This window comes from Oreochromis niloticus, linkage group LG15, assembly GCF_001858045.2.
Source record: "Oreochromis niloticus isolate F11D_XX linkage group LG15, O_niloticus_UMD_NMBU, whole genome shotgun sequence".
In the NCBI taxonomy this organism is placed as follows: domain Eukaryota; kingdom Metazoa; phylum Chordata; class Actinopteri; order Cichliformes; family Cichlidae; genus Oreochromis; species Oreochromis niloticus.
This window is the reverse complement of record NC_031980.2, coordinates 29,824,829-29,838,184: the sequence shown is the minus strand read 5'-3', so window position 1 is coordinate 29,838,184 and position 13,356 is coordinate 29,824,829. Positions and strand designations below refer to the sequence as shown.

Sequence of the window (13,356 nt, the reverse complement as noted above, 5' to 3'; positions counted from 1 at the left end):
TAGCTTACCTCAAAAGGATATCTGAGGATATTCAAAGCACAGAGTTTAAACGTTTAAGACACCCGGTCTCTGTGGTGTAACTAGTGTATCATGGGAGTTATTAGGTCTGATGTTTTTGGACAGAAGTTTAGGGAATAACAATTGTGATTTTCTTTTGCCTCTCCAATTTTTGTCACTGTAGAGTGATGGATGTATTATCATCAAACAAAAAGTTTTCTCTATATTTGAAAGCCATACAGCAGCATCCCACCTGCAATACTGTCATGGATCATTGCTCATTTTCCAGTTTATTTCTCCAAATTGCATCTTTTCTTTGTTATTGATTGCGTTTAAACATAAAAGTAAAACGAAAGTCCCAAATAGTGTTACATTTCAAAATATCATAGAAAGAAATAAGCACCGTTAGAGGCACTTGAAATATGTCACAAATAAAGACTTAAAACACTTGGGGATGAATCAAACAGACAAGAAACTTAGTTTTAGACCTATACACCTGAACCAGAATTGGAATGGGGGCAGAGAAAGCAGCCAAAGCTAAGGCAGCAGTAACTGCTTGTTGTGACTTGTAAGAGAAAGCTCAGTCATCCCTTTGACGGGCTAACTGTGCTGAGAAAAGACACATTATTTCTCTGTTTTGGGTGGATTATGAGGGAACATGTCACAACAGCAGGTTTTTGACAAGGTCTCGGGTGTTTGCTGTCTTGTGCATTACTGTCAGGAGCGCTGATGAGGCCTAATGAGGTTTTAATCCACCAAGAGTCATTAGTGGCAGGTCATCTTAAAACAATCTAAGGTCAGACTGTATTAAGGGTAGAGAGGTCCACTCCCATGGGGTCACTGAGCATGACAGAGACACTTAGCAGCTTCTGTTTGTTCACAGGAATGGACTGTCTCTTGTTGGCTACAGGTTTGACACATTTTTTACATATCCCAAACAGCCAAAAGGCAAGGCAGTTGTTGTTTTTCATTACATTTGTACATAGATAAAAAATTAAGTCAATAAGTACATTTCAGTTTGTATCATTGTTCTTCATTCATTCACTTTTCCTTCATTTCAAAGCTTGTTGCTGATCTAAAGACCAAGCAAAGAAATCCAACCACAGCTTTTGGCAGGTGGCTTTTACCTTACAGTTCAAGTCTTCCCCAGGGCAGCTTTCTCAAACTTGAAAAGATGTGTTAATTAATATGTTTTGCCCCTAGAGGAGTGTGAGTCATCAAGATTTTACCGTATGTTTACAGAAAGGATTTTGGGGCTGTTTAGAGTGCAGATTTGCAGAAAGCATATTTTTTGAAAGCATCATCTCCTCCGGGTGAAGCTTGCTAATCCAAAAAGCTTGCCCTCTTTTTTCCTCACTGGGGTCTTTATGAAAAGTGCTGTAAAATTACGGTGATTATAATCAAAATGATGATAATGATGTACTGTAAAGGTAATGGAAGCTGTACGAGAAGCTGCAAACACAGCTGCTGAGCTAGAAGACGTTGGACGTTACAGAAAACTTTGTTCAACAGATAAAAAATTGTGTCCACAGCCGATTCTACTGCAGTTTAATACCAGACAAGGAAAAGGTGAAGTGGTCAGCGTGTGTTGATACATCTTGCACAGCATATTTTACCCATCAACAGATCTAATGAAATGACGGTTCTAAAACCTGACCCAAACCCTTTCGTTTTTTTATGCTACATTTCAGCTGACTGGTTTGAGCTATGGTTTTATGAATTTTAAACCTGAAGGACAATAGCAGTAGATCAGGCCACAGCATTACTATATAGAAAGAGCAGGCATACAGCAATTACAGCAGAAGATTTTGTAGTAGCAGTTTTATTTGATAAAGCAGCAGTGAAGAGATTTTACACGGCCCACAAGTTAGCTTAAAATCTGTCTACATAAGTGTGTATCATTTATCCTTTGTTACTGGTATTAACAACTGAAAAAATGTCTGTGCACTGTTTAGCAAAACTAAATGTAGCAGCAGTAAGTGACAGCCAGACACTTAAAATAAGTCATGCAAAGAGCCCGAGATAATTGGTGTGCATAAGACTGGTGTCAGGAGGTTACAGGTACACCCCTCTCCCTCTGAGAGGCTTTCTGAACAGCTCTGTCATGAGGGATAGTAAGTGTCTGCTTGTTCCACTAGAAATGTTGGGAGTAATTGAACTGAACTGTCATTTACAAGCTACAAATCGTGGTTTTCTCCTGGCTGGGATAATGCCACCTTCTGCTGTTGGTGGTGTAATTGAAATTTTGATCATGAGGTGTAAACATTTAGAAGCGTCCATGTGAATATTCATCATGTACAGAGGGCCTGCGAGTGTTGGTGGAGGAGCTGGTGCGCCTCATTTGCGGCTGGCCTTATGCCTGTGCATGCTGAGAGGGTTTGCCCTGCACTTATTGACATGTTCTTCTCTAAACAGCTCCATCCCAGGTCAGCGAGGTCATCAAAGAGAGAGTGCAGCAGCACAGCGTCCACCTCTCCTGGCAGGAGCCCCAGCAACCCAACGGTGTCATCACAGAATATGAGATCAAATATTATGAAAAAGTAAGTTTGCGCTACATTTCTTTGTCTTTGTCTCTTCCTGAAGCACCATTTCTTTTTTTTCTTTTTCTTTTTTTTGCCAACTCCTCATTTTGCATTCTGTTTGCACGTGGCTGTGAGTGCAATGCACAAGATTCTGCAAGTACCTTCTTTGTCTCATAATTGCAATAATGAATGAGATGCTCATAAGATTTTAATCAGGCTATAGTCCTTCACAGCCACCCCCACACACATGTTAGCACACGCGCAATCCATGGCTGCTGCTCTGCTAGAATTAGTAATCTGTTACTGTTATCTCCTTTCCCGTTCTGCATAGATTATGCTACTGCTTCACTGTGTTTCAAGACTGAGCGCATCAGCTTTTTGCTGCGAGGTTTAACGAAGTGAATTTAACCCAGCAAATCAAAGGCAGAGTAGCAGAGCGCTGATGTCAGTCCTACTGGCCGCAGTCTCTTGTGTACACTGACGAATCAGTCTTCTGTGTCACGTACTATGGCTGTGGTCTGCCCAGCTGTAAAAGTGGAAAGTTGGAAGAAATGACCGCACCCGTAACAGAGCCTGGCATTCCATTTGGGCTTTTGCTGAGCAAAACATTTACAGATCAACAGCAAAGTACACAGCGCGTGCAGCCTGTGAATCCAAATGTATTCCTTGATGGAAAAGATATTTTCTGATGCCTTTATGTTCTCCCCGTGGCATGCTGCCTAATGGTAGATAATGATTTCAGTTAGAACTTTTTGTCTTCCAGAATCTACAATCAGAAAAATGTTATGTTTACCATTTTCGTGACATAAATTCCAAAAATCGTAACAAAGGCCAGGCTAAAACTACAGTGATATAACTCAGTCACTGATTATTCTTATTAATAAGCTTCATTTGCCCCAACTTTGTCATTTTAAAAAAGTTGTGACTCACGTAAATTTGAATGTAAATGTCATCAGCAGTAATGTGAAAGCATTTCAAAATGCTAATAAAGACAACTTATACTATATAAAGTGGGTAAAATTACCATCTTTTTTCCTGTGCAGGATCAGAAGGACCGGATTTACTCTACTGTGAGGTCAAAGTCAACATCAGCCACGGTGAACAACCTAAAGCCCAGCACAGCCTATGTGTTCCAGATTAGGGCTTTCACAGAAGCAGGATATGGCACCTTTGGGCCTAGACTAGAGATAACCACCAAAGAAGAGGCCACAGGTAGGGCTTTGTGTTTCTGTCATCGTGCTTTACAGTTTTATGCATTGTTGTAATAATCATCCCAAGTAGAAACAAAGGCTGTCCTCTACAACTTCCTTAGATTTCACCATATTCCTCAAGTATAAAGGCTGACCATATTTCACTTTTTGTGATACTCAAGTGTAGCCATTTAGAATACCTGACTTTAAAATTTAGAATAAAACTTTCTGGCAATTCATAACCTTTTTTTTAGTTGGTAAGACTGCCCATTCCTAATCAAGTCATCACAAGGACTAACACTAAGTCCAAGGCAGTGAATTGTTATAGAGTCTATGACCTAATTTATGAAAGTGGCCTAGTCATGGTCGTGTCCTGGTATTTTATGTGCGGTGCTGAAACAAATAGAATGCTTGGACTTTTTTCCCTCCTGGATCCCCAATCTTTGTTTATGATTGTTTATGTTGTAGTTACACTTCTTGGGGGGTGCACATCAGATTATGTCGTGGTGGAGTTTGCAATTACGACAAAGCTATGGTGAAGTTCTCACCCTAAAGGATAAATGCTCACTATAAGACTACACCAATATTTTGGAGACATGCAAACATGACTTTTTTCTTTTTGGAAACAATTTAAATAGTTGGTGATGTGTGTATCACTGGCTATTTTTCCCTGATTGCCAAGACTTGGAAGAGCAATTTCACAATAAAAAAACACAAAAACTACATATTCTGATAGCATAGGGTTTAGCTTTATGGCCCTCACCAATGAGGACTCTAATCTTCTCTGTGTTACTTTAGCAACATTTATAGGGTGATATAAGAGAGTAGGGCAAAATGGCAATTAGGTTTGCACAGTTTATTGATTTATTTTTGATCAAGATGAACCACATAGGGTGCCACAGTAGCTCACCTGGTTGATTAGGTGACCTACATACCGACAACTACTGCATAGGCCTGGGTTTAAGCATGTGTCAGTCACCCACATTCTTTCTCTGTCAGCCCTCCTTTCCTGTATAATGAAGGTAAAAAAAATCTAATATTAAAAAAATAATTAATTAATACATTTACAGTTAATTGTGGTTAAGCGTTGATCCATGTGGGTGGAAGCAGTATGTGGTTTAGTTAGGTGCAGTAGTATGACTCCAGTTAACCTGATGCTGGGCCACAGCAGTGCACTAGCTGTAAACAAAAGATAGATGTAGTTTTCAGTGTGAAGTGAAGGCGCTGTGGAAGTGTATGAAACCTGCATTCTCTCTAACGGCCAGCAGGAGGCAACTCCTGTCTTTTTGTTTTGGTCATCTTATACAGATTGTATGGAATTCTATAGTAAAAATGATCCTCAGCACCCTTTAATCTCTAGTTTCATGGTGAGTTTATGATTTCATCTGATTAAGTCTGAGATCCCTAGTAGAGTGAAAAAAGATGTTTTAGGGTGGGTCGAACACATCCAATTTCAAAACACCTAATGACGAAAATATTCAGTGTGAGCTTTAAAAGATGGGACTCTGTGGCTGTAACACAGTTTTCCCCACTCAAATTTTTAGGCACAACTTGTTAATATTTCCTTCTACTGTAGTAATAGCCCAGGGAAATTAGTTGCTTTCAAGCAATGCAAACACAAATTGCTTTGACTTTATGCTGACAACACATCATGGGAAAAATCGCTAAGCACAAGGACAAACTGCTGTAGTGTCGAGAGGATAAACCCATTACATTAGCTCAACCCTGAGTTTTAAAGTGTGTTATTGAAAGCGGGATGACGCTTTGGAGTTTTTGTGTTATGGATCAGAAAGTCTAGCGTTATACGATTTTGTGAAAGGCGTACACGAGGTAAGGTCTCAATCCCTCTGTTGACATAGAAACATTGCCGGGTTACTGTTAATGCCCATTTTTTCTCTTTTTGTGATATTTATAAATTTATTATAATATTACAGAACAAATAATATGCTTTTTAAACAGCAGCAGCAATAGTTTGGAAGTTATTAGTGGTTATGAATTTGAATAAATCTTTAATGAAGGAGTTGTTACGGAATAACACAATAAATGGATATTGGTCTGGCGCATCTTTAACATGTTTCCCGAAATTAAGCAGGCACACTGTTCTTTTTGAGACTGCCAAAGGGATTTTTCACAGCTTGGCAACACAAATGTTGGAGTATATAAATATTTTTTAATTTTTTTTAGCATTAATAAAGCTTGAATTGTTTCTTTTTGGCCTTTTTGGCCTAAAAACGTACCCAAAACCAAAGTTTCACCTTAATCCTCCGTTTGCATTAATTTCTCTTTAGTTTTGAGATCTACCATCCAGCCTGTTCACCCAAAAATACACTCTTGCCCATTTTACATCCAACATTTCTGCATAAAAGGACACGTTAATTACTCATAACCACATGCCGAGTGTGTCCTGTATCAAGGTTAGATGTTTGCAGTCTAGGCATGGTTGTGATAGTGTCCTTGACCGAGACAGTGAACCACAGCTTCCAGAGGAAAACCTGCAAGTGTGTAATATGACAGTAAAATTCTTTTCAAATAGATGATTGCTAATATTGATTTTTGATTGGGCAAAAGGCACATGGCAGATTTTTTTTTATAGCCTCCCCTTTTTTCCTGAGACTACATTTCTCAGTATTTACACAGTGCAGATCCACTTCATCTGAAACGTACAAATATCGTCTTCTTATACACAACTTACATTGACTTTTTACGATGCCTGAGCACTCACCAGTTTGTCAGTGCAAACTGTCTGAGCACAGTGAGAGCTGTGCATGGGAAACAATTCAACCTGAATGTGTCTTTGTTTGAGATGAAGGGCATCGCTGTCGCCGTCTGGGACTATTAAGCCCACTTTCTGAAACAGTAGAGCCGTGTGTATAAGGACAGCTCAAAAATAGAAACGTCCCTCTTCCACTCTCTCAGAGGTTAGGAAAAGGGTGGGGGGTGGGGCACGTTATCAATCTCCATGCTACTCAATGGGCTCAATTACCAAATGTCCTGCAGATTGTAGTCTGATGTGCTGAAGTTCACTCAAAGTGTTTCCGTTTTTCTTTGGTGTGTGTGTCCATTTCATCAGCTGCAATCGTCTCTAGTGAGCAGAACCCCGTCATCATCATTGCAGTGGTGGCCGTGGCGGGGACCATCATACTGGTGTTCATGGTGTTTGGCTTCATCATCGGGAGAAGGTACGCTCTCGCGGGCCCCATTGACTCTCCGCTCCTGTGAGTCTGCGCTTGTCAATTAGCTTTTCTGTCACTCACAAGGCCTCCACGCCAGTGGAGTCATCACTCACTCACGCACACACAACGCACACGCATACACACACATCCACCCGTCATCTTGTGGCATGCTGTGCTAATGGGCTGTGAGGCATCATTTTTCTTTTTTTTCCACTCTAAACAAAATTTTAAGCTATTTTTTGCAGTACCATTATGAAACAAGCACTCAACAATGAGAAAGCTTTGGCTCTGCATTCCTGTGTGTGAGTGTATGAAAAATCCTGAGGGCAAAATGAAGTATGCTGCTGATGTTTTTTTCCACCATCACAAAGCACCCAGTCCACTGTCATTATCACCATTCCCTCACACATTTCATCTGTTTTCATCTATACAAGTAGAATTTCATCCAAAATTGCTTTTCATGATGGATTCATCAGAATCGGAGCATTCTAATCCAAGGTGGGCTTTTTGTGTAAAAAAAAATGTGGCTCAGTGCGCACAGGTAGAATCAGCATGATTTTACATGACATTAATAAAGTGAGCTCTGACTGAGCTCAGAAAGGGTGATGTGGTAACATCACCCTTTCTGTGTGCATCACATCGGTGATGCAAATGAATTAAACCTTTAAATGATATTCATGAGAGCATTCCCCATTGCTTGCAAAACTAAAGGTTTCTTTTTAAAATATCTTTTTAATTATTATAGCTTTGTTGGTCCTACTATTAAGTACTAATGAAGTTAGTTAGTTCATACATCTTCAGTCAAGTCATATGTCATTCTTTTAACTATATACAATATATGAAAACATACCGATGAGTAAGTCACATTGTTAGAAATATGTGTTTTACAAGATACAGAGCATAATTATTTTTTCCTTTTGCTTGTATAAGAAAAAGCATAAAAAATAAAATAAAATAAATAAATACATAAATGCGTCAGGTCACTGTATAAAACACCATCTTCAGAGTTGCGTCTTTGCCACATGCTAACTAAAATATCATTATAGGGTTGTTGCAATTAATGAATTATTTCAATTTTGAACTATTTGAGGAGCAGATAGTAAAATAGGTCCCTACCTCCAAGTCTCTGAAACTTGATTTAAAAGGTACCAATGTTTATGTGTTGGCGCTCTAACTGTTGTTTTGGAAATTGTGTTGTTTTTTTTAGTAGTTGCCTGAAATGCAGCCTGACCGCTAGGCCTAAGAGGTTTGCTGTTAAATGTTAATTCAATTCAATTCAATTCCATTTTATTTATATAGTGCCAAATCACAACAACAGTCGCCTCAAGGCGCTTTATATTGTAAGGTAGACCCTACAATAATACATACAGAGAAAAACCCACCAATCATATGACCCCCTATGAGCAAGCCCTTTGGCAGCAGTGGGAAGGAAAAACTCCCTTGTAATAGGAAGAAACCTCCGGCAGAACCAGGCTCAGGGAGGGGCGGCCATCTGCCGTGCCCAGTTAGGGAGAGAGGAGGAAGGCAGGAAAAAAGACATGATGTGGATGTGGAATGTTAAGTAGTTAAGTCTCCACAGAACTCTGCTGAACATGGCATGTGCACAACATAAATTGGTACTTTTACTTTGGGATGTGGTGCGTAAGCTCCCTCAATATCTCTCGTCTCAAAAAAGCGACAAACAATACAAGCTTTATGACACTGCTAAGGCTCAGAATGTCCCATCAACATATGTCCTACTATGTATGTGTGACAAATAATTTCCACTTAAACCTACTCACAACATACATAACGTGAATAAGACCATCTAACACCATTTCTGAGTAGCATACTCCATTTCTGGATAAAGCATGTCAAAAAGATCAAAAGTCTTCCTTGAATTTGGAGACAGACGAACCAAAATACTTCACTTTAGACAGAAAAAATTCTGGAATCTTAAAACATGTAGTAGGAACAAAGGAGACATGCTACATACGTGAGCATTTTCATCCACAGTAAGTGCATGTCCATCATTTGTGGCTTATTTAATCTTCCTATGTCATTCACCTTTTTTCACAAAGACCAGCCTTGTCCAGCAAATCACTTGCTTAAGGGAACCTTCAACACGTTAATATTGCAAGACGTGTTGAAAAGTACTTTACAGTGCATGTATTATTGGATATCTTACATGATTAGATGCTTGAGCTACTTTTCCTAGTTGAGGCTGTTGGGTTCACAGCTCCTGCTGCTCAGCTGGGTTTCTTGAGGGATTTGTCTTGCATTAAAATTCTTGTAAATTAGGGCATTTATTTCCTCTGCACAATCAGTTGATTCTGCTGCTCTCTTCCTCTTCCGCCTGTACAGGCACTGCGGGTACAGCAAAGCTGATCAGGAGGGAGATGAGGAGCTCTACTTCCAGTGTGAGTGCCTGCATTCCTTATCCGCAAACACACTTACAGCACTTGTATGTAGATGGTACACACGCACGCACGCACATACAAATATTGCATCGATGTCTAGGCCTTAAAATCTTTTAGCACTTCGAGGCATGACTGTTTCATCCCAACTCATCTATCAAGCAAAATCTGTTGCTGATTGGCTAGACTCAGCCTGTTGAGATAAAGAAGTCAGGGGGCCAAAAACACATGAATCTGACAGCTGCCAGGCAGGGATAAAAGGACTGACAAGCATACAAAAGGGAGTCCTTTAAAAATGTAACCATAAGGCAGGTGGTTTTAGTGGTTGACAGGGTTTCTGGTGTGCACACAGTTGTAGCTGCTACTTTTATCATTTAGGTATCTTTTTTAAACTGATACACCACCCCTAATGATAACCCTGGAGCTCCAGCTGCAGACAGCTTTCTCAAGTGGAACCATAATGATCCGCGCTGTAGGCAAACTGCTGATTTGGAAACAAAGGGTCAGGGGTGTCACTAAGTGCATTGCTAGAGCAGAGGCAGTTCTAGGTTGGCTACTGCTAAGTATCTGATAGATCCACCTGAACAGATCACAGCTCAGCCCAACCTGCCAGGGGAAAAAGCACTGGGAGAAAATACAAACAAGGCTGGATTTGGGCTTAATGGACAGATCTGCTGTGCAATATCAAATGACGGGAGACTTCCAGGGTGACAGAGAAGCTAGATAGCACATAAATCCAACATGTAGACCCAATTTGTCTGCCATGAAGAGGCGAGGAAGTCATGATAAGACATCTCCTATCAGATCCCAGACGTCTTGGATGGACGAAGCAATTATCCAAGCAAGTCGAGGGAAATCTCAGCTGCTGGTGTCCCCTTGCCGGAGCACAATGCTTTAGCTGTATTTACACTGGTGCATTGGATAGACTGCTTTTCAGAGAATAATTGTCTCTCCGACTGAATGTGCTCGTTGTGCTGCTGTGTTGTTTTTGACCAGAGTCTTATAGCTGTAGTGTCTCATTAAATTTTTAAAGTTGACAGGTTATGTTGTTATCAGTGGAAATTTCAAATACTCACTGTAACAACCCCCAAAAGTGGTCTGTTAACCTAATAGTGCATAATATTGTAATTTACTGTTAATTTGGAGAGCTGTTTGAAATAGTAACCCCCTCCCTGCCCCCGTCCTCTCCCTAACCTTGTTTTGTTTGCTTTATTTTCAACAAACTGTTTTTGGTCTTACTTAATGGATATTCATGAACCGTTCCCTTATCGCTGATGTTGGAAATTGCACAGAGTTAATTTTTAGACGTTCCCAAATGCCTGGGGTGCCAGAGTCTAACAAAAGTAGCAAACCTGTCTCAAAATCTCATTTAGCTTCATTCATTTCTTATGATGGAAAATGTTTCATTTGCATCAGTTCTTTACCATCTCATCTTTCCTTGATGTTCTTTTCTATTGTCTTTTTCAAAGCATGTCATTGTGCATTGTCAAATCAAAACAAAAATTGATCGACTGATTTTCCAGCCTAGAGACAAGTTGTCAGGGTAGCAGCAGAAATTCGTTAAGACTGTTATAGGGAGAGACTGTGTAAGCGCAAGGTGATGATCATTTTTTAAAAACAATATTTCAACATTTTTCATACTCGACTCTTAGAAGATCTCTACAGGTGGGCAGACTCATTCCAGGATATTAATACGTCTTTGTATGTCTGTAGTTTGGGTGACCTTTATATGGTATGGTTGCATTTGAAATGGGAACTTTATATGAAATTAGACAGCTCATAGCAAGCTAGTTTGAAACAACACATTATATGTAGTTTGATTTGACCTACTTGAAAACCCAGATATTTATTTCAAGTGGTCCAGTTTCAGTAACTTACCTAAGTATGTTCTTTAAGTCCTGGTGGTAAGGGTTTAGATTTGGGTAATCATCCAAGTTCCTTAATCACCTGACGTACCTCTAAACCCAAGTACTTCTCTAAAAAATAGTTTATTAAATTTGCCACAAAAACAAATTTATTTACATTTGTTTACAAAACATCCTTTATATTGCTAACATATGGTTTGGTAAATTTACTGTTACTCTAATTATTAATGATGGCCCTAATCCCAAATCCGTAACCTTGTGCTAGAATATGCAGTTTTTGGCCTTTAAGGGGGTTTAGGGATTAGGGCTATGACAGAGATATGTAGTGCTAAATCTAGACCTCTGTGTTAAATCCATTTGGTCACTGGTAAAGTCAATAAGTAGTCATTCAAATATTCACTAAATTGAGATCCCATAATTAAAGATGAAACGTTTTAACATGGATATCAGCGTTAGGACAGTGATAGGTCTAAACAGAAGTGTCAGCAGCTAATAAGACAGACCTTAACAGACTTCAGTTGATCCAGAATAAGGCAGCCAGACTAGTGTTAGGATGTTCATACTATACCAGTATTGATCAAATGCATAATAAACTTTTTTGCTTCCAGTACAAGCTAAATTACACTACGCTTACTTTTATTTATAAAGAAAACAACACTGTTAAACACACCACATTCTTTCTCTGTTCAGCTGCAGTATCCAGATGAAATACACAATTTTTAACAAAAGCGCAATGTAGTAATTCCTCGAGCCAAAAGTAAAGTTTTGAAAAACTCTGTGATATTCAGAGCTTATGCAATTAGAGAACAAGCTACTATTCCTAATGTAAAAAAAAGTATTTTAACAGCCTGTTTACACAGTTTTAAATTATTGTAAATATTGTAAGAGCCCAGTGTTGTGACCTGTTTTTGATTCTTGTGTATTGTTCCTCAATGTTATTGATATTTGCATGCTTATATTTTTACAATTACAAAACCTTACTGTGTGGCTATAAGAGCCAAATGATGTGGATATTTTTGCATCCACTTTTTTATTGTGTAATGCTTTATTAGATTATACTTTAGATTATTATTAGATTATACTTCATGGCTTGGGCCCCAGCTTCCTTATAAATAATTAAAATAAATAAATAAATAAACACCTTTGCTTATCAGTCTGCAAATTATACATTCCACAGTAAAGACAATACAATTTCTTTGACAAATTCCTGAACCCTGAACACCAATATCATTTAATATAAGCAACCGCAGAACGTAAAAAATGGGTCAAAAAATTCAAATCCATGCAAAAAAACCCAAAACAAAACATGCTCACTGTTGCCTCTAAAGCTTATTGTTGTGAGCAAACTGATGGGAGATTTAAGAGTGGGATAGCCCCGCACCCACTCAGTCACACATATAAACACCCCGCTATTCATAGAATGATATTAAGGATAGAAAAGCACCAAGTTGAATACAGCTGGTAAGACAGATTATTTTTCAGGGAGTCTCTGCAGAGAGGTGAAATGTAACCGACAACCTCATAAAAAGCACGACGCACAGGTTACTCAAATCTTAGCTTCCCTTTTTTTGACACCAGCCGCTGACTGCTCAGCAATTCCCTCTGACTCACTGGCCTTAGCAATCGTTTGCCTGTCAAGCACCCGCTGGTGCGCAGTGTGCATATTTAATCATTAACAGTAATCCTCTTACCTTTCTACAGTTAAATTTCCAGGCACCAAAACCTACATTGACCCCGAAACCTATGAGGACCCGAACAGGGCTGTCCATCAATTTGCCAAGGAGCTGGATGCCTCTTGCATTAAAATCGAGCGGGTTATTGGAGCAGGTGAGTCCATCCCATGTCTCTCAGCTCTTTGTGTTTAGTCAGTCGGTGCTCTCGTATATCACACTGACAACCAAATATTTACACCTTGAATGGGGACACAGTTTTATGCATCGTGTATTGATGGAGCAATTGCAAAGAGGGGAAAAAAGTTCATTGCAATTAATGTGTGGGCTACATTCGTAGAGGCAATCACAGCGCTACCCACAGCTGAAAAATTGCTGCCACATGGGTTTTACAGAGGCGGTCAATGACAGTATCTATGCATCTCTAGCATGTCTTATTATAGGTGTGGGCTGCATTCCCCTGAGTATAACAAGGTGTCACACTCCAATTTGTATTCCTGCTCTGCACAGCTGCTTCGTCTCAAAATACACTAATAAATTTGT

At 39.4% G+C, this 13,356-nt stretch overlaps 1 protein-coding gene across 4 annotated transcripts in view; it reads left to right on the top strand.

Moving 5' to 3' along the window:
* epha7 (eph receptor A7) overlaps positions 1 to 13,356 on the top strand; it is an 86,325-nt gene that overhangs the window by 61,408 nt on the left and 11,561 nt on the right. Inside the window, exons 6-10 of one of the 4 annotated variants that reach the window (XM_025899309.1) lie at positions 2,413 to 2,537; positions 3,563 to 3,731; positions 6,780 to 6,888; positions 9,226 to 9,281; positions 12,857 to 12,970. In XM_025899309.1, coding sequence (XP_025755094.1) covers positions 2,413 to 2,537; positions 3,563 to 3,731; positions 6,780 to 6,888; positions 9,226 to 9,281; positions 12,857 to 12,970 — 573 coding nt within the window. Of the gene's footprint in view, positions 1 to 2,412; positions 2,538 to 3,562; positions 3,732 to 6,779; positions 6,925 to 9,225; positions 9,282 to 12,844; positions 12,971 to 13,356 lie in introns of all 4 variants that reach the window. The other 3 variants (XM_025899308.1, XM_013276216.3, XM_005457908.4) reach the window with 3 other exon arrangements.